Below are 23,568 nucleotides of genomic sequence, written 5' to 3' on the forward strand. Positions count from 1 at the left end.
GTAAGATGCAGCATTTTTGGGCAGCAATGATTTTGTTTGTGAGCTCAATGATCTGATGATTGAGTTGACATTTCCCCTTCTGGGTCGCTTGCAATGCTGATCTGCAGTCAGAGAAGATGATGATGCCCTTGGAATTCTGGTCTTCTTTAGAGAGATAAATCTCCAGAGCACTTTTGATGGTGACGAGCTCACATGTATAATTGGAGGCGATTTTCCCAACAGAAATACTGTGGCATTTCTGCACTCCATCTGGTCCGATGAAAAAGACTCCCGCTCCTCCTCTGTTCAGACTGGAGTCTGAAGAGCAGTCTGTGTAAGCGATCGTCAGATCTTGAATTAAGGTCATGAGTTCCTCAATGGTATGGTCACCCTTTTCTTTGATTATTACGGTGGGATCTTTCTTGGTACAAGGCTGTAAGAGATTTAAATAAATTTTTGTTTGGGGAAGAGGGCACAGAATGTTGTAAGGCTCTTTGGAAATTTTGAGAGTCTCATATTTGAGGTAGACGTAATTTCTGATATCTTGGTCATGTTGGAGGGTTGAGAATCTCTTAAGCCTCCAATTGTCACTCCATGCTTAGCCACTCCTAAAGGTTCAACTTGAAATATGTTCAGCAAGGGTTTGCATTTTGTTGGTAAATTTAATTGTTATTAATTTTCTTCTGCTCTCCAAGGGGGCAAGGCCGCATCCTTTTCAATTTTGATGTTATTCGTTGATGAAACAGCTCCAGTGATGATTTTAGAAGCACTATATTGAACAGCATCGATCTTTCCTTTAACAGTAGGCCTTGCCGATGCCCATAAGGGTGCTGCGTATTCTAGAACAGACCTGACGATAGAAGTGTTAGTATTCTTGAGGGTTTTTGGTCTTGATCCCCAAGAGGCACCACAAAGTCTTTTAAGGATGTTTAGCTTTTTCAGTGCCTTTATTGAAACATGTTCAAGGTCTTGAGAGAATCTCAACTCTGCATACAGAGTCAATCCAAGATACTTGGGGTTAGAAGTTTGTTTGATTTCAGAACCTAATAGCTTTATAATAGGATGAAACGAGCCTTTACTTTTTCTATCTGTTAAGACACAAAAGTTTGTTTTATCTAGATTAATTTTAAGATCTTTTGACCAGATTTCAATGCCTTTCATACAGATGTTTAGAGCCTTTTGTGAGATTTCGAGATTTGAGTGGGTGTGCCAGACTGCAAAATCATCGGCATAACAAGCAACTTTGATTTCTTTACTGATGTGGGGTTCAATCGTATTCGTGTACAGTCAAAAGTCGTTAATTCGGACCTCAAAGCTACAAACTTTCTGCGCATGCGTCGCGTTTACGTGTGCGCATATGACCTTTATGGCTGCGAATATGCATGTGCGGGTTCACATAAAAAGTTTACTCATGCGCGTTTAATGTATAACGTACGGTATAAGCTAAGCTAAGCTAAAATTATCAAATTCAGTTAATGTTGCAGATTGCGTTGTTCCTTCATCTTCGAATTGGATCCGGATTATTATTTTTTGCAGACTGTCGGAGCAATTTTATAAAAGTAAGCTTAAACTTTCGATTATGTCAAATAGAATTTCTGATATATATTTACTAATATGTAAAGGATATACAAAGCGAAAGTATCTTTCGGAGTCCATTAAACAAAAAGTGGAATTGCTGCAAAAAATGGATAAAGGCATATCCTTTGCTTATCTAAACTTTGTTTATCTTTAACGCCGCGGCGGCATGCAATGAATTGGAAGTTGATCTGTCAGCACTATCCTTATTTTAAGGGCAGATGTTTTTATTTTATTTGGCTTATAATTGTTTACTCAATGTAGTATTTCATCTCGATGTACTCTGTCTTTGATATGATTTAAATCAAATGCCTCGTCATTATAATTCGCTTCCGATAGCAAAGAAAGTAACAGAGGTTATTGAAAAAAAAATTTCGATTGACAAATTAGTCGGTATTCTCGACACAGCAATTACAGGACTTGAACAGCGGAACTTTGTAACTGAACAAGAAATTATGTCTGTTTATAGAATTAAAAAGAGAAAGTATTATCACATAAAAAGCGAAGCAACTTAAACAACTTACATTGAAAGAAATGTTTAAAAAGTAAACAAATAAATATTAAGCTTTTTTTTTTTTTTGTAAATTTTAATACATTTTAGATCATTATTGTTCTTTATTTCATAAATTACGGTTTCATATTTTTAATTTTATAATTTCTGCATGCCATCTTACCAGATTTAAACTGATGATCTATAATCCGGAAAAATCGATAATCCGGAATTGCCGAAGTCCCGACGAGTCCGGATTAATGACTTTTGACTGTATAGAAGAAAAAGAAGAGGGCTAAGTACGGAGCCCTGAGGAACTCCCGCCCAGGTATGGCGAGTGGTAGAGAAACTGCCATTAACCCTGACTTTAAAGCTTCTTTTCCTTAGAAAATTGTTAATCCAGATTAGAGCATTAGATGTAATGCCTGTATCATGTAAAAAGTTGATCAGTTTCTGCCTCCAGACTCTGTTGAAAGCAGCAGAAAGATCAAGAAGAACCATGGTGGTTTTCTTATGGGGTTTTTTTGAAAGCAGCAGAAAGATCAAGAAGAACCATGGTGGTTTTCTTATGGGGTTTTTTTGAAAGCCGTAAATAATCGATTGGCAAAGGCAGAAAAGCTGATCGACGGTGCTGTGATTGGCTCTATATGCAGTCTGATATGAGTACAAAATGTTGTTCTCTGAGATCCAATTCATCAGCCTAGAGAGAATAATGCACTCCATAAGTTTGCACGGTATGCAGGTGAGCGAGATAGGTCTGTATTTACATTTATTTCCGATATTAAGCAATGGCTTGTTAATAGAAAAATAGCAATTAAAGATTAGATCTTCCATGTAACTACTTAACTAATAATTTAATGTTTATGGCAAACAAGATTTTGGCATGAAAAATATTACTTTAATGCATTTAACATCAGATTAGACATTTTAAACAAAAATATACCTCTGTTCTCCATATGTGTTGTCCAAACACAGCTGTCAACAGGTGAATTAATATCACAGTGAATTGTGCCTCAGATACATCCACCCTGTGGAATAGTTTTTAACAAGTAAAAATCTATTCTAATATTAGAAAAAATATAAGAAATAAAAATGTTTGGAATAATAAACAGAACATTAAAAATTTTAATTCATTTACATAAAGCCTAAACCAATAAAAATTAAAATAGCCAAAACACAAGTAAGGATTTTATATACTTTTGCAAAGATTAAAATTTCGAAATGTAACTTTTCATGTAAAAAGTATCCGTAAAATAGATACATTCAAAATTTGATCATTTTTATAAACAATTCTATTTTTTTTTTTAACACAAACTTTACAAACACAAAAGAAGTAACAAAAAATCTGAATATGTCAACTTTCAAATAATCTAAATTGGTATGTTAATATTCTACAAGTAATTAAATTATACATTTAATACCCCCTAAAAACTACACAAAAAGTTATTAAATAGCCCTTTATTTAATGCAGGCAAATAAAATTACATTTTGTTTATTACTGCGATTATGTTTAAAACCAAAGCTAGTTCTACAGTTATTATTTTTTAAGTGCCCATCATATTTTTGTTCCACTGTTGATATTTGTATTTTTTTCACAGCATATTATGAATACAGATAATTCTTGGGAACTCTGAACTACTTAAATTGTTAAAAAAAAACATGATCACCTGTACCTTATTCAATTTTAGTTTATAAATGATTTCTAATTTATAAAATTTAAAATCTTTGATATTATTAACAATAACTGATAAATTACACTTATACATAAATGCAATAAAATATATATATATATATATATTGTATTTTTTTAATGCTATGGTTAGCAATTTGACATCCTTACAATCATTGAATTTACATGGAGAAACTTAACTAACAGGATGTAATACAAGCAAACCAATTTTTCTCATTAAAATTGGAAAAATTTTAACCCAGGCTTTACATATTTTGAGAGACTTGCTTCAAACCATATTTTAAAGTCTTATCTGTCAGTTTTTGGCATTACAAATTCTATTTAATAGCAAATAAAATGTTGCTGAGGCTTTAATTAGTACATATATATAAAGTAAGAAATTTAGAACTAATGTTTTACAAAGACGAAAATTCTTTTAATTCATAATTATATATATAAACTTGATACATCTAATTAAATGTATAAAAGTAACCTTTTTATTTTTCTTGAAGATTGCAAGCTAAATTAATCTTACTTAGGTTTAATAAGAATTGCGTAAAGAGTAAACTTTAAAAACATTTTCCTGTTAATTGCATTAGTTATATAGCTGTAATTAGGATGATTCATATTTTTGATCATTTTGAAACAATATGTTCAAAAGTATAAATGTTGGCCTGAAAGATAACATAGCAAAAATATATATAAGAATAAAGTAAAGTTAAATTAAATTTAAATAATTCTCTTGTGCCATTGCTGCAAGGAATGAAATTTGAATTTAACAAATATTCTCTATAAAGCTGATTTATACAGAATATATAAAGCTAATTTAAATTTTAAATTATGAAAAATAATCGATTAATTATTGCTGCAAACTTATTTACAACATTTAAATTCAGAGTGCATATGTAAATTAAGTGTAATAAGCTAAAACCATGAACAATATTAAAAATTTTCAGGATTAATATTTTGGATTATTAAAGAATTTTTTAAGACTAAATTAATTTGCATAAAGTGAATAATTGTTGAGCAGGCAGGAGACAGATCTTTTCAAGGGGAAGTTCCCTCCAAACCTAACTCTTCAATTACTCAATTTGTGTTTCGTTGTCCATACAGTCATAGAAATAATAATATTTAAAAACCAAAAGTAAAACCATATATAGCTAATTGCTTAAAAAAGAAATTTTACCTATTAAAGAATTTCGAGAAATTTAGTAAGCAAATTGCTAAAGTAATTAAGATTAGAAATCCAAAGTAATTTAGAAACCCTTGCTGGAAACTTCCCATACACGAAACATGTTACAAAGTAAATTAAAACTTACTAGTCTTTTAAGTATTATTTGTGTATTTTTATTTTGGTTTACATGCATAATTCATATTGGGGAAGTTTCCAATAGGCAAGGTTTTCTAAATTACCTTGGATTTCCTATTTTAATACATATAGTTTCACTTTTAGTTTTGAATATTACTATAACCATACTATATGGATGACGAAACACGAATTGAAAAATTGAAGAGTTAGGTTTGTAGGCAACTTTCCCTTGAAAAGATCTGTCTCCTGCCTGCTCAACAATTATTCACTTTATACAAATAAATTTAGTCTTAAAAAATTCTTTAAAATTTTTAGGATTAATATTTTGGATTATTAAATATTTTTTCATGGTTTTAGCTTCTTGCATTTAATTTACATATGTAATCCGAATTTAAATGATGTTGTAAATTAGTTTGCAGCAATAATAATCGATCGATTTTTCATAATTTAAAAAATTAAATTTAAATTAGCTTTATACGAATAGAGAATATTTGCTAAATTCAAATAGATATAACAAATCATAATTATACAAGGTAAAAATATAAAGAACTGTTTTGCTTAAGAAAATTTGTAATATTAAAAAACTACAAATCACAAATAAAAGAATAGCTTTTATTTAATAAAAATACAGCTTTTGAGTATCAACAAAGTGCATAATGAACTTTGAAAAAATTCTAGTTTTTCATAAGAAGTCATATTGTGATGCCTGCAGAACTTGAAGATTTTTTAAGCAATAAAGCAGTTTGAAATGCAGCATAAAAATAAAATTTACTATGCTACTCAAATGCAGTTTCTAATAAATGTAAAATTTTATGAAAGGCTGTCAAAATTTTAGGTGGATAACTCAAACTTGAATCAAAATGCAATTTGAATATTTAAAAAATTTAAAAAGTAGTATAAATCGGTTTACTTGGTTATGGCAAAGCACACTATTGCTACAGGCACTGTAAGTCTGAAAACAGATTTTAATTGGTATGAAGGCAAAGACAATCTTTAGTAAAAGGAAATTTTTTCTTCATAAAAATTTAATTATGTGATATTTATATAATTGGAAAAGCAGAATAATTCACTTTAGTGTTTATAATTTTTCTGTTGCATTTATTAAAGGCAGAAACATAAATTGAATTGGTTAATATTATAAAAATTGCTGCCCCTCTTTCTGGAAGTAAAATTACAATCAAATTGGTTAATATTAAAATACTTTTTCCTAAAGTACATTTTGTGAGTATTCAATATATCATCCAAAACAGGCAGAAAATGTCTGAATTTTAAAAAGTATTTCAATTATAATGCAAAATTATTTTACCAGCATTTTTGGTATTTCCTTTCAGTACAAAAGAGGGGAATTAAACACCTATGAATTACACTGGCATTTTCATTCACCAAAAATATTTAAAAGGAAATGTCATACAATAAAAATAGTACTTATTTAACACTTTTACTATGGCTGTTATTTTGCTAGTCAATTTCTGATTTTACAAAAGAGAAGGAAAAACTGTTTTCATAGTTTAGAGCAAACAGCTTGTTTTGCCGAGTTTAAAATACTCTCAAAATTTTAAATTATTAAAGCACACACAGCACCTGTACATATAAAGGAGATTTTTAAGCATAAACAAAGGAGGGCAGGGCAAGCAAGATCTCTGGATATCTAATTCCATTAATCAAGCTTGGCAATAATATGTTGCAGTTACACTCCTGATGACGCTGATGTCTTGATCCTGGAAGAAGACATACTGTGACAAACATACATAAAAAAAGAAATACTAACAAGAACTGCTGTTATCCATCCTTACAAAAACTGCTGTAACCGGTAGTTTTATTTCAGTTTTGAGAATTTAGACAGCTTCATTTCAATCTCACAAACAAAACCTTAAGTTTGAAGATTTGTACAATCACATTTGTGAAGTCGGTGGTATTTTGATGAAGCGTATTACTATTTCAGATCTTTTTAATTATAAAATAAAGTTCATACAGAAAGTGTACACGAAACTGAGGAAAGGTGATGTAAATTTTCATATCTAACTCAATTTTCTGCTCAATGCTCTTACATTTTTCTTTTTTAAATCTTACACTGGATTTTTTAACCATTAGTCTGGTGGGCAGCCTATGAAGTTTTGAAACAAATAAAAAGTTAGCATCTGAAGAGTTACTGCTTTCAATATATATTAAACATAAGTACTTAATGTATGTTAATAAAAAAACTGAGAAGTGAAACTGCAATTATAAGCTGATGTTATTATGTGAATCACGAGGCTCACCTTTAGTTAAAAATTATGGTTTAAGTATGCTATGCCAATTTATTTCCCTTTGATTGTATACCTATAATAAACAAATGGTAATGAAAACTAAAAAATTAGATTCAGAAATTTCAAGAAGGATCTTTCTCACAAAATTTTCTATTCTAATTGAAGAAGAAGAAGCAGTTACCCTTGATAAAAATCATTCTCTCTCATTATTTTTTATTAAAAGCATATCAAATTTTATTTTTAGTTTTAGAAAGAACTACTGGAATACTAGTAGCATCAAAATTATTTTCAAGCCTGTTCACACAGCCCTGTATATGCAACTCTGCAAATAATGTATTGTCATATACTACTAAAACTCTTATCTAAAGAATGTAGACATACAGAATCATCCTTTATCATTTTCAGATATTTTTTCAGGCTTCTTATTATATTCACTGACATTTTGAGTACTGCGACAGATATGAACGTTATGTGGAAAAAAAGAAAACAAAGTTTGTATAATGTAAATGAATAGCTTTAAAGGCTTGCTATAATATGTTGATATTGCTTTAATCACTTTCTATGTATAAATTTACAGAATATGTGAAATGTAAAAGTTTCATGAAAAGAGGAATCGATATAACGAACATGCAAATAGAGAATTATATACATATATTTGTATACATCCGAGTATTCACCAAGCTGTAATTTCTTACTGATAAGTCTATTCTATTGTTTCCTCTCACAAATATTTGAAAGTTTCATGCCAATGACTTATTGAATTGGAGCAGGAAGAATTTGCAATGATGAACTTCATAAGTTTTTCAGTAGTTGAATAGAAAATAAATCAAGTGTTGCATGATCTATTTATCAAAAGTTGAACTGAATTGAATATTGCATCAAGAGCAGAAAAGAAAATTAACAAGCCATACATTATGCATACCAAAACAAATTATCCAGACTTGTAACCACTGATATGTCTAAATGATATTTATTTACACACAAAAAAGTTTCACTTTGTTAGCACTAGGTACAAACTATGAGCCTGACATAAAAGAAACTGATTAATGAAACCAAACATTTTTCACGGTTCTCACTAAAGATAGGCAATTCACTTGAGATTACTTTGCCAATTCAGAGAACTAGTTCAATTTGCTGAGCAAGCGAATGGTGATTTAACAAAAATGGAGCAAGAACTTTTTAAGAGTTCATCCATCATTCTATTCTTAGAATTCTTGTTTAAAAGTGTCAAACAAAGATAGACTCCTATTTTAATAAAGAAAGGAAAGTTTCTCCTCTCATATTAAAAGCAGATTTTTAATACTTTTAATTTTTTTTAACTTTTATTTTTCCAGATTGTTTTATTATCTACCACCCACTGAAAAGTATTCATGAGGTAATGTGCTAAGTTTCAAAATACGCAACCCAGATATGCATACATGCACGTCAGATGAGCACCAATTTCTAACAAAAGTAATATTTCCACTTTCAAATTTAATGATTATTAATGCATATTTTTCCTTGTAAGAAATCAAAATGGAGCCATGAAGTTTGCTGAATGACGATTAAAAAAAGTGTCGTATTTCTTCTGAAATGCAGCTTTTTTTGTCAAACATTAGAAAGTGCAAAAATTTAAATTCCTTCAAGTTACACTTTATAACTGACTGAATTTTATGGATCAAAATTTATGCAGTTCTCTGAAATATATCACTGTACACACAGGAGAACTGACAGTGAGTGCAGTTCTTTTGTTTTGGAAATTCTTCAATTTTTTTAGCTGTACAAGGGAAAAACAGCACTAAAAGGTGTTTATTTTAGATTTTTTTTGTGCATTTTTTAATGTGTTAATTAGTTACTGTTTTATGTAACTTTTAGTGCACTAAAATTTCTGAAAAAGGTTACCTTTCACACGTTAGCTTGGGAAAATCAGTTGCCAATGGCCAGCGATTTTTCAGAACGGGTGTGTTGATAATTTCCAAAACATTTAGTTTCATGTAGAAAGGAAGTTTTATGGAAACTCATAGCCTCAAAACGAATTGAAAGAAATCTCCCGACCATATTCGTTTGATTCTTTCAGCTCTTTGGTACCCCCCTTACTTTATCCTTTACTTACTCTTGCCCAACAATATGCCTCCCACATTTTACTTGTTCTTGATCTTATTTATCGAGGTTGTAGTTAGTGAGTACTAGGTAATTAAAAAGATTCAATAAGCAAATGGTTCCATCTGGTATTATGAAAAAGCAGTTTTGACAGTCTGTAGTTTATTCGCATGCTTAAGCCTAAGCAAAACATTGTGCCTAAGTAGTCTTTAAGCAGAGGTGTACATGCTAGAACATTTGTAGCAGAAGAACATGCATACAAACATATTTTCACATAGGATGTTAGTGGTACATTTCGGTACTCTTCTGTTATCTAGATTGGATTCAGAAATGAATGCATAAGCATGTATATAAATATATCTATGTATACACACATACACATGAACACATACATGCATTTCTGAGTCTGGTTCCAATAATAGAAGAGTACCTACATTTCTATAGTTACAGTATGGTTTCAGTTTCACACATTCATGCTCCAACAGACCTTAACCACTTGCGCTATGACTAAACTTCACGGTTGTGATGCCGTGCGCTACAATATAACAAGCGGTAAAGTGTCTCATTTATGCTGCTCTGCATCTGCGAGTGCAATCCAGAGCTGTAACTCGAGAAATAAACAATCTCGTTGTTAAGGTTATGAGGGCAGCACGTTATTTTCATTTTTGCGATAAATGCCTATCGACGTGGTGTTCACGTCGTTCGCGGTTTGAGACAAAAGCATCTTGACGTGCATGGCATGTCTTTTCAGCACAAGTAGTTAATCAACCTCTTCACTCTATTTGGAGTCACTGTGTAGTCTATTAAATATAATCTATAATTTTGCTTAACTTACTTCAGTTTAAAAACTACACTTTGCAAGACTGATGCATCAACTCCTTTGATACTAATATCTTTTTGTATAGTTCAAAAGTCTTATAACAGCCTATTACAAACTCTTACATGATATTTCACAATTCTAAACTGAACATACACCAAAACATCACAAGATTACCATTCAGTAAACACTCAGTATACAATATTAAGTACTTTCAAGATAAAACTGAACATATTTGAAAAGAGAAATAATAAGTTGCATCATAATACACAAATGAGGATAATTTCTAAGCCAAAATGAAAATATGATATAGAATGGAACTCGTATTAAAATGCATCTAACAGTTAAAAAACTAACTTTTTTAATGCCACATACCATTATAAATGTGAAGAAAGATAGGAAAGTTAATACCATGCTACTAACAAGAAATTGAAGAAGGAAGTCGAGGAAACAGAATAGATTTTAAGAAAGCATACAGCTAAAAAAAAATAAGTAATATAACTGAGATCTAATAATCTAACTGAGATTACAGTAAGTAATAAATATACAGATCAGACAGAAAAAAATAACACAATGCTAAGTTAAAAGTTGCCATAATTTTCCCTTTAATTACTTTAGGAACTAATTTAAGTATAATTCTGAAAGGAAAATATGGTCTTGCACAGTTTTTAAACCTTTTTTAGCAGACTAGCCTGAAAGCAGTGTTAGAGAGAAACAGAAGAAATTACTCAGATTCCCAAGTGATTTTCCTAAACATAAAAAATTAATTATGATCGTCTCACCTTATATTAAGACTAAAAATTTTAAAATATGACAAAATATATTTTATACTTATCGTATTTACTTGCAATAACAGAACATTTCACACAAAATATTTTATGAAAAAAGAAGTTAGCTCTGTTGATGACATGTTTACAAAAGTAAAAAAATCAGTCATTTATTGCTTCTTATTCCAAGATATGAAACATATGAAGATACAGAATAATGATCCCAAAATTATCCAATCTTTTATTTAAATAATGGGATAATTAAGTTATTTGCTATCTGTCTATATTTAATATGTAATGGCCAGGAAAAAATACCTTTGAAAATTTTCTTGATAATAGCCCGGTATAATCTTAAATTTGTTCTGAATTTTGAAAATTCTTTACATATGAAATTTCAATGCAATCATATTTTACTAGGTAACTAAGAGACCGGATTGATGCTGAAAATTATGGCAAATTATATTTTAGAAAACAAGAGATATTTTAAGAAATTTATTTTTATTTTTTATCTATTATATTTTTTAAAACACTTGCAAAATATTCTATCAAGCTGCTTCAGCCACTTGGCAATTTCCAAAGAAATTTAAAAAATATGATACTTATAAAAAATACACTGGACAACTCGAATATTTAGATCTGTGTGATGCACCTTAAATACTTCAATATGCTACTTTTATGACTTAGAAGCTTAATACAATAAATATGCATTATTTTATCAATACTTTCGTATGAATTTACAAGTAACCTATTGCATACACCAGCAATATCCAATCTTTTATTTAAATAATGGGATAATTAACAAAACTAACAAGCCAAATAACTTCATCTATTTAATATTAAGAAGTTCTGCAACTAAATAAAATTTCATTTGTATTATTTTAAAATACCAACTTTTTGTTTCAGAATTTATTTTTTCAAAAAATCATATGCTTTAAAAAATATTGCACTTATCAAACAATATGATGCAACCCAATAAAAGAAAGCCCCTTTAGTCTTTTTGGCCAAGGAGAAAAAAAAAAAAAAAAAAAAAAAGGTTTTATCTCAGTGTTAAAAATTATGATTTTAAAAAAGGAAATCATTGATTATTAAGAATATTGGTAAAAATGGCAAGATTAATTTAACTCTCAGATTAATAATTACTTTTACTAGGTGCTAGTCATTAACTTTATGTTTTTAAAATAAATAAAGTAATTTTTACATGTACTTTTGTTACAGAGCACAAGAATTGCATATAAATGCTTTTATAAACATTTCAACATCTTGCTATTAACTGTTAATAATACTTTAAGAGTAAAAGTATCAAGTTTTCAGATGCAATTGATGTAATATATCAAAACAAACTAATTTTGCAATTTAAAACTTGCTGTTTCCCATTTGCACTTTTATGCAGAATGCTATGCTTAAAACGTAAAAGAAAATGCAGTAATTTTTGCAAGTAAATACGATACATATATTTTGTAAGTAAATACAATATATATGAATAAAATTAATATCTAAAATTTACACAATATTTTTAATTTAATTATTTCGAATTTATAAAATCATATATATTTATATTTAAAATTCAACACAATCGTTAGTTTTATATTACCAAAATTTCTTCCTTATATGTATAGAGAAGAGCTATCCATTTGCCAAAACAGACTATCAACACAAAAACAATAGTAACCACAACTGAAATGAAAAACAGCAGCTAAAGAAGGCAAATCACAAGCAATTCAAACATTTTAAATAAAATATTTCTAGAGGAAATATTTATGATGTTTTAACAAATAATCAGATTAACAGTTCCAAAAATTTTCTAAATGGTTTATTTTTTTTCATTTACCACACCTTTATATACTCAAATGCCAAAAGTCACAGGATAGCAGTATGCAAATTTTCAGATGACATTTGCATCATTTATACAAGCTTCTATAAATATCAAGAGCATTATCAATCATCAACTACAACCTCCTTGAGCCCTGTTCTAACATGTATTAGACAAGGCTATAATAAATTAATACAGTAAACTTAAAATGATAAACAGAATTTAAGAATTAAGATAATTGTTTAAAGCTATCAAAACATTCAATATTCTTCAATCTATGAGATGAAGGGTATGACAAGAGCATCTCTTATGACCATCCAAACGACAGTGCAATGGCCATCAGCAGATGCTTAAGTGGGTTTGGTTTATGTGATTATGGCAAAGCCTCAAAGGTTTTCTGCCTAAGGGAAGGGATGCCGCCTTCATGGAGGTCTTTCTAAGGGAAACTGAGTTGTATATACGTCACACATGGGGACAAAAATGCCCATGCAGTCAGCCCATTCACAGGATTCGAATTTCGAACTGAACTACCAGCATTCAGCATTTTTACGGCCATTGGTGGGCTTCAGATATTTAATCAGCAACACCTGACCACAGAAAGCCCCTTTAGTCTTTTGTCAATACTAAGAGAATAGGAGAAAGAAATGAACATTCAAAACAAGAAATAAAGATATATATCAGATAAAAATATGAAAGCAAACTTCTAAATTTAATTTACTATAACCTCTCATATTTTTACTTCATTTGGGAACTTCATTTCTCGGTCTTAAAACAGCACTTGTAACATTCAAATTAATCATGTGGTCTTATGTAACGCTTACTGCAGATGCCTCTTGACCAATCACTAAATTGTAAAACAAAATTTAAAACTGAAACTTTGCCTCCCTCTCTTCTTCCTTTGCATTACTATTGCAACATTCTCTCTTCTGGCTTATGCTTTCATGCTATTCAGATGCTTCTGCAACCAAGCTCTTATCGCCATAGCATCAAAATTGTAAATGTTCTTTAAACAGGCACAAGTAGAGTGCCAACAGACTGTGGCCACAAATCTGAATTTAAATAAAGAATGGAATTTAATCTGGCTCAACTGTTTCTTCTTCAAACTGGATGGACGCTCTAAGTATCAAGTATGTACGTAATCAGCATTTCTGTGTATCTACATCTCAGTGTTCCTATATCTGTACTTCCAAAATATGTGCTAATATTACATATATACATATACAACATACAGCAAAATAATGAAATATGACAGTAGACAAATATATGACAGACTATTACAGTATCTTTGTTAACAACATATCAGCTCTACATGTTGCTTTGAGCATATAATTAGAAGCCTAGATGACTAGAGAAATATAACTTGGTCTCGCAAATCACCAGTTGCTATAAGCTGATGATGGGATTCAAGTGCTATGCCACTCTTATGGACTCATGTTATCAAATGGGTACTTTGAAAGCTAATGGTGATATCATTAAGGTGTGGGATGAGTTTATAAGAGATGATTTGGATCTTGTCCTGCTAAGCATTCCATTAAACAGAAAATGCTATATTTATTTACTTGGTGACTATTTAAAATCCTTCATGGATTTCATATCCCAACTAAAACAGGATAGTCATGAACAACTAATTATATCATTACACCAGGACTGTTCAAAATTAATATAAAGACCATTCTGGACAGACAAATGACAAAACACCTACCTATGCTCTTATATCACATGCACAAGTAGACAGATTTTTATTCATTTAAAAGAGACAACACTTGCAACAATCAAACAACTATGGTAAGTTATTAAAAAAGATTGCCTCAATATTTTTTCCAGGAGATTTCCTTCGACTTACAGAGCCCTTGCCCAATCGAAATTTATTCATCTTGTCAGAAAGCAGCCTCATAAGATATACTAAGTAATGGTTCTATACAGTTTTGGCATTTGAGTGTAAATAATTTTAACTATTTTCTTATTTGGTTACTGTGTCAAATAATCATTCGCTCGAAATTTCATGACACCCTAACCTGGGAATAAATCATTATGCTAGAATCTTCTCATAGCTTCCATTAATAGTCTAAGTTTTCCTGTTATGTGTTAACACCTCACTGATGTCCTGTTACAGTGCACTAACTTATCTGGCATTTGTTCATTAAATGCTGTTTAATGGTAATGGTAAGCCAGGTAGATAAGAATAAAATAAATAGTATATTAATAGGATCAGGAAAAATATTTACTATACACTTAGCATTGGGAGGTCAAAAAAATACATGCGAAATATGTGTTTCTAGATTAAATTTATACTATTTATTAGTGCATTTATAATTCTTATACTATATTTTATTATCAACAACATATTTTTAAAAGAGAACTTAGGAGTCATGAAACTGTATTCTTTGGAAAATATCTAGCATTCCCAGGTTAGGCTACTTCAAGTATAATTGTGATGTGCATTTGGTTAAAACATAACACTTGAAATAGAAAAAACCATTTTTTATGCATATTTATATTTGGCTGGCAAGAATACAAAAATTTCTGGAATCTGTTGATGGTGTATAAATATTATCTAGGAATACAGATAAATAAGTAACAGTTGCAACAATATTTTTCATAATTAGAATTTAGTAATTTGAAAATTATACAAATATTAATGTAGAGAACTGAAAAGTTCTATTTTCACATAAAAAGAATAATCATTAAGCTGTAATTCAGTACTGTGGATTTCAGAATTCATTAATCAAAAGAATCTTGGTACTTAAATGTACATTTATGAACAACTTAATGCAAATAAATCTTGAAATCTAAATTGCATTATTCATTTCCCCCCTACCTTTGAAAACTAAGACCAACAATCAGAAAAATAGATATTCAAATACATCAGCAATATTATTGCTCAAATTTCCACTTTTATGCTTACTGAAATATGAATATATTCTTCAATGTAAATTAAATGCTTTAACAGAACACAGTACTGCATAATAAAATAATCAAACCATATTTTTTAACCTTTTTAGTGACTTTTATGAGAAAATATATACAAATAATGAAGCAAACACAGAGTTAATAGAAAAAGCTTCTGAAATCACAATTTCCTTGAATTCTAAAATCACATCCTATTATGAATAAAAGCTTAAAAACAAAAATATCCAAAATTTGTTTTGTAATTAAGAATGGCATTTCATTTTCTTAAAACTTTTGCCCAAAAGCATGTAATTAAAGATCTGAATATTGCAAATACATTTATATTCATTGTATTTCCTTAACTCCTGTTCCTAAGTTTCATTGTTTTCCTAATTATTTGCATTTTTCTCTTAACAAATGAAATTCCAAAAGAACAGACCCAATCAACTACAACAATCTCAGGTCTCTCTTAATGCACTTGACCATAGAATTTTTTTTTTTGGACAAAGAAAATAGAATATAACAATAAAATATCAATAACACATTAAAATAAATCAAAGAGCTCTGCAGATAGAACAAAAAATGTTAAATTCCAAAACAAACAGGATTGATAATACCATCTGAAACAGAAGTTTTAAAAGCCTTGAAATAATGATGTCAGCAATTTTATAAATACATCCTTCCTTCAAAAAAAGAATTTCCAGTATCTGTAATCAAAATTTATTTACCTGATTAAAAAGTTACATAATTTTCTACACCTTTTCTGAATATTTCCCATACAATGATTTTTCAATATATCTCAAATTTTTATATCACCAGGTGAAAAGAAAAAGTTAAAACTGCATTATTAACATTGTACAAATTAATTTTTAATCTGTGCCCCCTAAAGCTAATATGAACAGTTCCCAAACTAAAAAATTCAAATATATCACAATTTTCACAACAGCTCGAAACAAGAAAGCAAAATGCAAAACAAAAGGGACAACTGACAAAAAAAGAATGTTTTAAAAAAAGGCCCTTTTCTGCACATTAACATTTCTTGTACTCCTAGGACAAATGATTCTTGATTAAATAAATTCATTTCATACCATATTATAACAGTTCAATAAGAATGATAACCTGTGCATACAATTTTAAAGTTTTCTAGAAAATTCCACATTTAGAATTAACTGTTTAAAATCTGAAAAAATGTATAAAAGTAATTATAAATAACATAATCCCACATTTTAAAGTAAAACTTGAGGCAAAATCACAAAATATTCACTATAATAAATTCCAATAAAAAAATATATATTTTTTATTTACTTTTGTAAATATACTGGACTTTTTCTATAACTGTGCATTTTATATATTTAATATGTTATTTACTTAACATGTTATAATATGTTATTTAGAAAAAGTTATCTAATACTTACCTTTTTTTTAACTTAACTAAATATAACAAATAAAACTTACTTCCCAAAAATCATTATGTGAGTGACATGGTCTTGCCAGTGTGTGGTGTAAAATGCTAACATTGATAACAGAAAGAAAGAAAACATCAAGAGAGGCAAGTTGCCAAGCTGGCATGCAGCAGCTGTAGTTAATCCAACAAACACTGCAAAAAATATTTTAATGAATACATATTTTTAATAAATGTTTTGTCAATATAAAATACTACAGATTTTTGCTTTCATAAAAATTTTCAGGTTTTTCTCCCTTTAAAACATGATTTGACAAACTCAAATATACTGCAGTTCTCATTCTTAATGCACCCACATTGGACCACTGTCCTAAATACAGGACAGCCCAATTAAATTTCATTCAATGGAAAAGAAAAGTAAACAGATAGATAAACTTTTGCATTAATCCCTTGAAACAGGTATAAGTGTCACATGCAGACTAAAAAAATGGCCTGTCATAATTAATTTCATTAAAAATAACTTGATAAATATTAGTCAGAATGAGAAGAAAAATAATAAATATTAGTCAGAATGAAAAGAAAAACAGTCACTCATCAGTTAGAATGAAATGAAAAGAGAAAAATAAGTCTTTAAAATGATTTATTTTTGAGCCATTATTTAGGATTAAAGTCTGTATTTTCCCTAAAGAGATGCATACATTTATGCTAGTAGATTTATAGCACTATTTATAGAAATAATAACATCAGTGAAAAAATTATATTTTTAAGGTATTTTTGTTTGCATTTTAAGTGTCCTTCCTGTAAATAGGACAACAGTCCGATCTCCAACTTTTTTTTTCTATCATCACTCCCTCAATTCATGAATAACATTCCTTTAAACCAATTTTAAACAATAGCTATTCATACAATGACATTAGCGTGACATATGGAATGATTCGGGAATAGATTATTCTGGAATTTTTTTTCGGGTATCTTTTGTACTTCCTTACAAAAGTAAAGTTTCACACAACCCCCTAAATAAGTTTTTCTGAGTAAAATGGTTCCTCTGTGGACATTCAAAGCTGTGACATCAGATGAAACTTCTCTGTTTATTACTTGAGTTAAAATTTCAACTGTCTTTGAAAGATCAATATTTTTAAAATGGCATAAAAGTGTATATGAATTCTCCTGCTGATAAATTGATGAGCCTGAAATGGTTATTATTCCCTCTGAACCTGATTCAGTTAGTGATGAAGAACAGATAAGATGATTCTGTCACAAACTATAACATATCAGCAATATGTGGTGAATCTGAAATAGAAGATAACACAAGAACTATAGAAATTTTATCAAGAAACTGTAAAGAACCTGATTTTGATGTAAAAACCACCAAGTGAAAAAAATGTGAGCTCCAATTCATGCTTTTACCAAGCTGTATTTCTTTTCAAGACCATCAAAATATTCTAAAATGTGGTGTCAAGAAAAACTTTTCAAATGGTAGCTGAAGACATGATATCACATACAGTTGTATAGACTAACTACAGTCAAAAGTCGTTAATCCGGACTCGTCGGGACTTCGGCGATTCCGGATTATAGATCATCAGTTTAAATCTCATTAGATGGCATGCAGAAATTCTGCATGCAATAAAATTAAAAATATGAAACCGTAATTTATGAAATAAATAAAGAACAATTATGATCTAAAGGGTATCAAAATTTGCAAAAAGAAAAAGCTTAATATTTATTTGTTTACTTTATTAAACATTTCTTTCAATGTAAGTTGTTTAAGTTTTGCTTCGTTTCATGTGATAATACTTTCTCTTTAATTCTATTAAACAGATATAATTTCTTGTTCAGTTACAAAGTTCCGCTGTTCAAGTCCTATAATTGCTATGTCAAGAACACCCACTAATTTGTCAATCGAAATTTTTTCGTTTTCAATAACCTCTGTCACTTTTCTTCGCTATGAGGAACTTGTTTTAAATCATATCAAATACAGAGCATATCAAGATGAAATACTACATTTGGGAAGGAATTATAAGCCAAATAAAATAAAAACATCTACGCTGAAGATAAGGATAGTGCTGACAGATCAACTTCCAATTCATTACGCGCCCGCCGCAGCGTTCCCCCCTTCGAGCAGCGTGAAATTGATAAACAGATTTGGGATTTCAAAACATACTTTCGCTTTAGATCCTTTACATATTAACAAATATATATATCGGAAATTCTATTTGATATAATCGAAAGTTTAAGCTTACTTTTATAAAATTGCTCTTACAGTCTGCAAAAAATAATAAGCCGGATCCAATTCTTAAATTAAGGAACAACGCAATCATTAACATTAACTGAAATAGATAATTAGATAATTTTAGCTTATACGTCCATTATACATAAAACACGCACGCGAAAACGTATTCTGCACTTGCGCACACTCATATGCGCAGTCATAAAAGGTCTTATGCGCACGCGTAAACGCCTATGCGCATGTGTCAACGCGGCGCATGCGCAGAAAGTTTTTAGTTTTGAGGTCCGGATTATAGATCATTCCGAATTATGGGTGTCCGAATTAACGACTTTTGACTGTAATATGCAAAACAAGCAAATAATCATTCCTTTAGTGTCACTGAAAGTAAAAAAACCCCAAGGGATGCCAGAGACTATGCCAGTTAAAACATGCGACAGAAAAACTACAAGTATTCGCAAATTATGCGATATTAGACTTTGTGTTGACAATTTTCCCAATTCTTATTGCTAATTACCTCTTGAGAAAGTAAGCAAAATTTTTGTAAAATTTATTAGTGTATTGGACCGTTGTCCTATTAATAGGACAGTCTGTAACTTCATAAAATCTAAACACTATCTAAAAATTTTTGTTTTACATGTATTACTACCTCATATTATTATCTTTTAGTGTTACATTTTTTCAGCAGAAAATTTTCAGTTATCCAATATGGATTAATGCAAGTGCTGTCTTAGTCTAACGCAAATTACAAATTTGGTTCTTGAACAAAAAGGAGAATCAGAGCTTGTACTATTTGGAAAAAAGGCAAATTTACCAGCAACATGGTCCTTTGATTGGAGATAAAACTGTTTAATAACACAAATTGCAGAAATGAAGTACAACAGCAAACAAATGAAATCGTAATTTGTTAATCCCTCCTTAATTTGTTAACCTCCTTCTATAAAATTCTGAATAGAAGGACGGCTTTCCAATTCATTACATGTGCAAATTCTGCCAATGGATCCGATTTCAGATTGGATGTATATTGGAAGAAAGGGAGTCCAAATCAAGACAATGAAACTTTACTTACATATTCTTTTGCCTTTTCACTCTGTATTGGAAAAGTCTTCTGCATCAAACAGTTAAGGAGAATAACATTCAAAATATGCAAAACATATGTAAGTCAACTGACATATGGTGGGAATACAGTTTATTGAAATCTAAGTTTTGGTAACGTGTGAAAAAATTGAGACTCGACAATTTCTACTCAAAGGAAGTTTGTTGGAAATGAACTGGAGAATTGGATACGAGGAAACAGTTGAGAGACTGAACAGAAGACCGCTGAAGTAAGACTACTGAAATGGTTCATCATTCAAAGAAGTCACAGCCTGCCAATACCCTCCAAGAGTTATAGGCATAATAATAAAATACTGTGCAGAAGGATGACTTTTCAATTCATTACATGTGAAAAATTCTTCCTGCTCTTTATGTACCTGATTTTGAGCTGGATGCACACTGGAAGAAAAGGAATCAAGGTACAAAAAGAAAATGTCATTTTGGAATTATAATCAAGAGAATACCATTTTCATGACATTTTGGGAAATTTGAAATTTCAGGATGAAACTCTTAATGCTTGGAGGGTTAATTGGCAAAATAACTATAACCACACTTATACAAGATATATCCTTTTTTAAATATGCAAGTAGATGATAATTATCTGCATAAGGTAAATCTTCATTAAGGCCTTTCTAAAAGAACTGACTGTCAAAACTTCTGTGTGCAAACTTCAAAATTTCTGAACTTCTAAAGAACTGACTATCGTATATCAGGCATAGAGAAAAAAGAAAAGCCCTCCAAAATTCCAATCCATTAGCCAGAATTTGAATCCAAGTTGAACTATCATTATTCAAAGCCATTAAACATAGTTACTAGTGGGCTTCTTTCCCAGAAATTTTAAAAAAACTTGATTTTTAAATATCTGATGTGGACACCACATGACTTCCTTGTATAGCCTAGTAAATTATATACATTTTTTGCTGCATTTCATTTAAACTTATTTCCTCGAACTTCATTAGACATATTATAGTATATAGTGTGTGTGTATATATATATATATATATAGTAAAAAAGAAGCCTAAATCTATACTGCAATTAAAAATTAGCTACATTAAATCCAGTCCTTGACAGTCAATTTTGAATTTTACAAGCAAGATTAACTAGAAAAGAATTCCAAAATAAAATGGCTATTTTATTATACATGGCTTTTTACTTTCTTGCATAGAGTAAAGGAAGTATTGGAATCATGAAAAACTTCAGGTATCATATTTCAATGAAAATATCCATTCTGACAACTCTCAAACCCTTTTCAAGGCTATACAAGGAATTCATGTGGTGTCCACATGAGGATTTCTTTTAATAATAATGCTCATAATAAAATACTCTTTCTTATTTATACTGCTATAAAATGAGCTGTATTAATTTCCTTCCTCACTTAGAAATTAATCTTAAATATGAATAAAAATACCTGTAGATATTGCATCACATCCATGGTCATATACTTCTTCTATCTGTGTATCCTGTACTTTCATAGCCTGTTTTCCATCTAAAGCATCCAATGTTTGATAAAGAAACACTCCTGCTGCACACAGAAGAAATGCCCAGGCAGGAGCCTTTAAAAAAATCACTGTTCACTAAAAATTTTAAATGAGTCATTCATTTAAAAATTTAAAATGACAAAGTGCCTACGATGCATAAATCAGATACACTTCATGATTAGAAAATGATGCAAATAGTCTTTATTACATATACATGAAGATATTTTTTAGAAAGATTTCAGGTGCTCAATTTTATAAAATAAATACCATGATCAAATATTGCTTATTATTATCTGTATATTGGCACCGCCACATAAATTCACAAAATAAGAGTAAAAATATACTCCGTAGCGATGCTCGACTGTAGGTATTTCCGACATTCAACCATACGCATTTCCTTCCTACAAACAGGACACCTAATAATGGCTAATAAGTAAACCTTCATTTACACACCAGTCAAATAATGCTCTTTGCCCCTTTCTTTCCAAATCTTACAGAAACTTCAAATTAATCTTACCACATTCAGCCATTTTACCGTTTAAACCACAAAACAAGTAATATGCTTCCTAACCAACACACACCTTATGAATTTACCAAGATCTGGAATCATCGGGACATCAGCAATTCCAGATTTTAGTTAGTCAATTTAAATTTAGTAAAATGACAAGTAAACATGGCAACATTTAAGCTTCACTTATTATTTTGGTCAGAGAGAAGAATGCTATTCTCTAGCAAAGCTGGTGCCAAAGCCAATACAGGAGCACTGGGCAGCAGAAATTAAAGGGGCACAAAGAAGCAAAAATTAAAGATGGAAACATTTTTAAAGTTTAAGAATTACAGGGCAGCAAAATTTAAGACCTGAAAATATTGCACCGGGTGGTAAAATGTATAGCATCAATCCTGCCTCTTCCTACAACTATTCAAGAACCAACAGCATAATCCTGGCCAATATCAATGTAACATTAATTAGTGTATTATTACTGACTACTCTAGCCAGCAGGTGCTTGAAAATGACAGGCAGAATCTCAATCAGTAGGAAAATCGAATTTGCAGTACACTTATCTTCTTTTGATAACTGTTATATTCTTTTATTTATTTATTTATTTTTACCAATGGTGGGCCCTAAGCCGATGTCGGCTAGGCTACTACTAAGACCAGAAATGGTGGCCATTTTATTATGGAAGCACCTAACAGGACTATTATATTCTCTATTACTAGATTTCGTAAGGCAGTGAGAATTTATTATTTATTGGCTTGGGGGATCTGGATCAAATATTAGATATCCAGATTTTGCACAGTAAATATTTTCTGAAAATTTATAGTAACAAGCTGATGAATAAACCGATAGTGATGAAGAGAAATTAATGAAATTCTACATAACAGGATTTCATTTATTTCTGTTCATAATGCTAATTTTTAGACAATATCAATAAATATTAATAAACTGTCAAAAATATATAAAGCACATTTACTATAGATTAAAAAGTTGATATTAACTTGTTCAACCCATTTAAATTTTTTCTATATATTGCAGCACGAATGAATTAGAGATAAAAAGCATTACCACAACATTACTACCTCATTTCTTCATTCTCAGAAAATTTCGAAAGAGAACAATTAATAGGTAATGGAGCATGGGCCCTTAATTTAAAAAATAATTTGAGAATTATAATTTTATTAATCCCAAGAATTATGAATACGGAGCACCAAACCTTAATTTTAATTAAATCAGAGGTGCA

General features: G+C 30.0%; 1 protein-coding gene across 2 annotated transcripts in view; it reads right to left on the bottom strand.

Moving 5' to 3' along the window:
• The window catches only part of LOC118202313 (cholinephosphotransferase 1-like), a 53,437-nt gene that overhangs the window by 17,567 nt on the left and 12,302 nt on the right, over positions 1-23,568 (bottom strand). For both annotated transcript variants that reach the window (XM_035374477.1, XM_035374478.2), the window contains exons 4-6: positions 21,760-21,904; positions 17,086-17,227; positions 2,988-3,072 (exon numbers count right to left, since the gene is read on the bottom strand). In XM_035374477.1, the coding sequence (XP_035230368.1) occupies positions 2,988-3,072; positions 17,086-17,227; positions 21,760-21,904 (372 nt within the window). The remainder of the gene's footprint in view (positions 1-2,987; positions 3,073-17,085; positions 17,228-21,759; positions 21,905-23,568) is intronic.

The sequence above is a fragment of the Stegodyphus dumicola genome, chromosome 7 (assembly GCF_044657685.1).
Source record: "Stegodyphus dumicola isolate Sdum_Otavi_A_Nest chromosome 7, ASM4465768v1".
NCBI lineage: Eukaryota > Metazoa > Arthropoda > Arachnida > Araneae > Eresidae > Stegodyphus > Stegodyphus dumicola.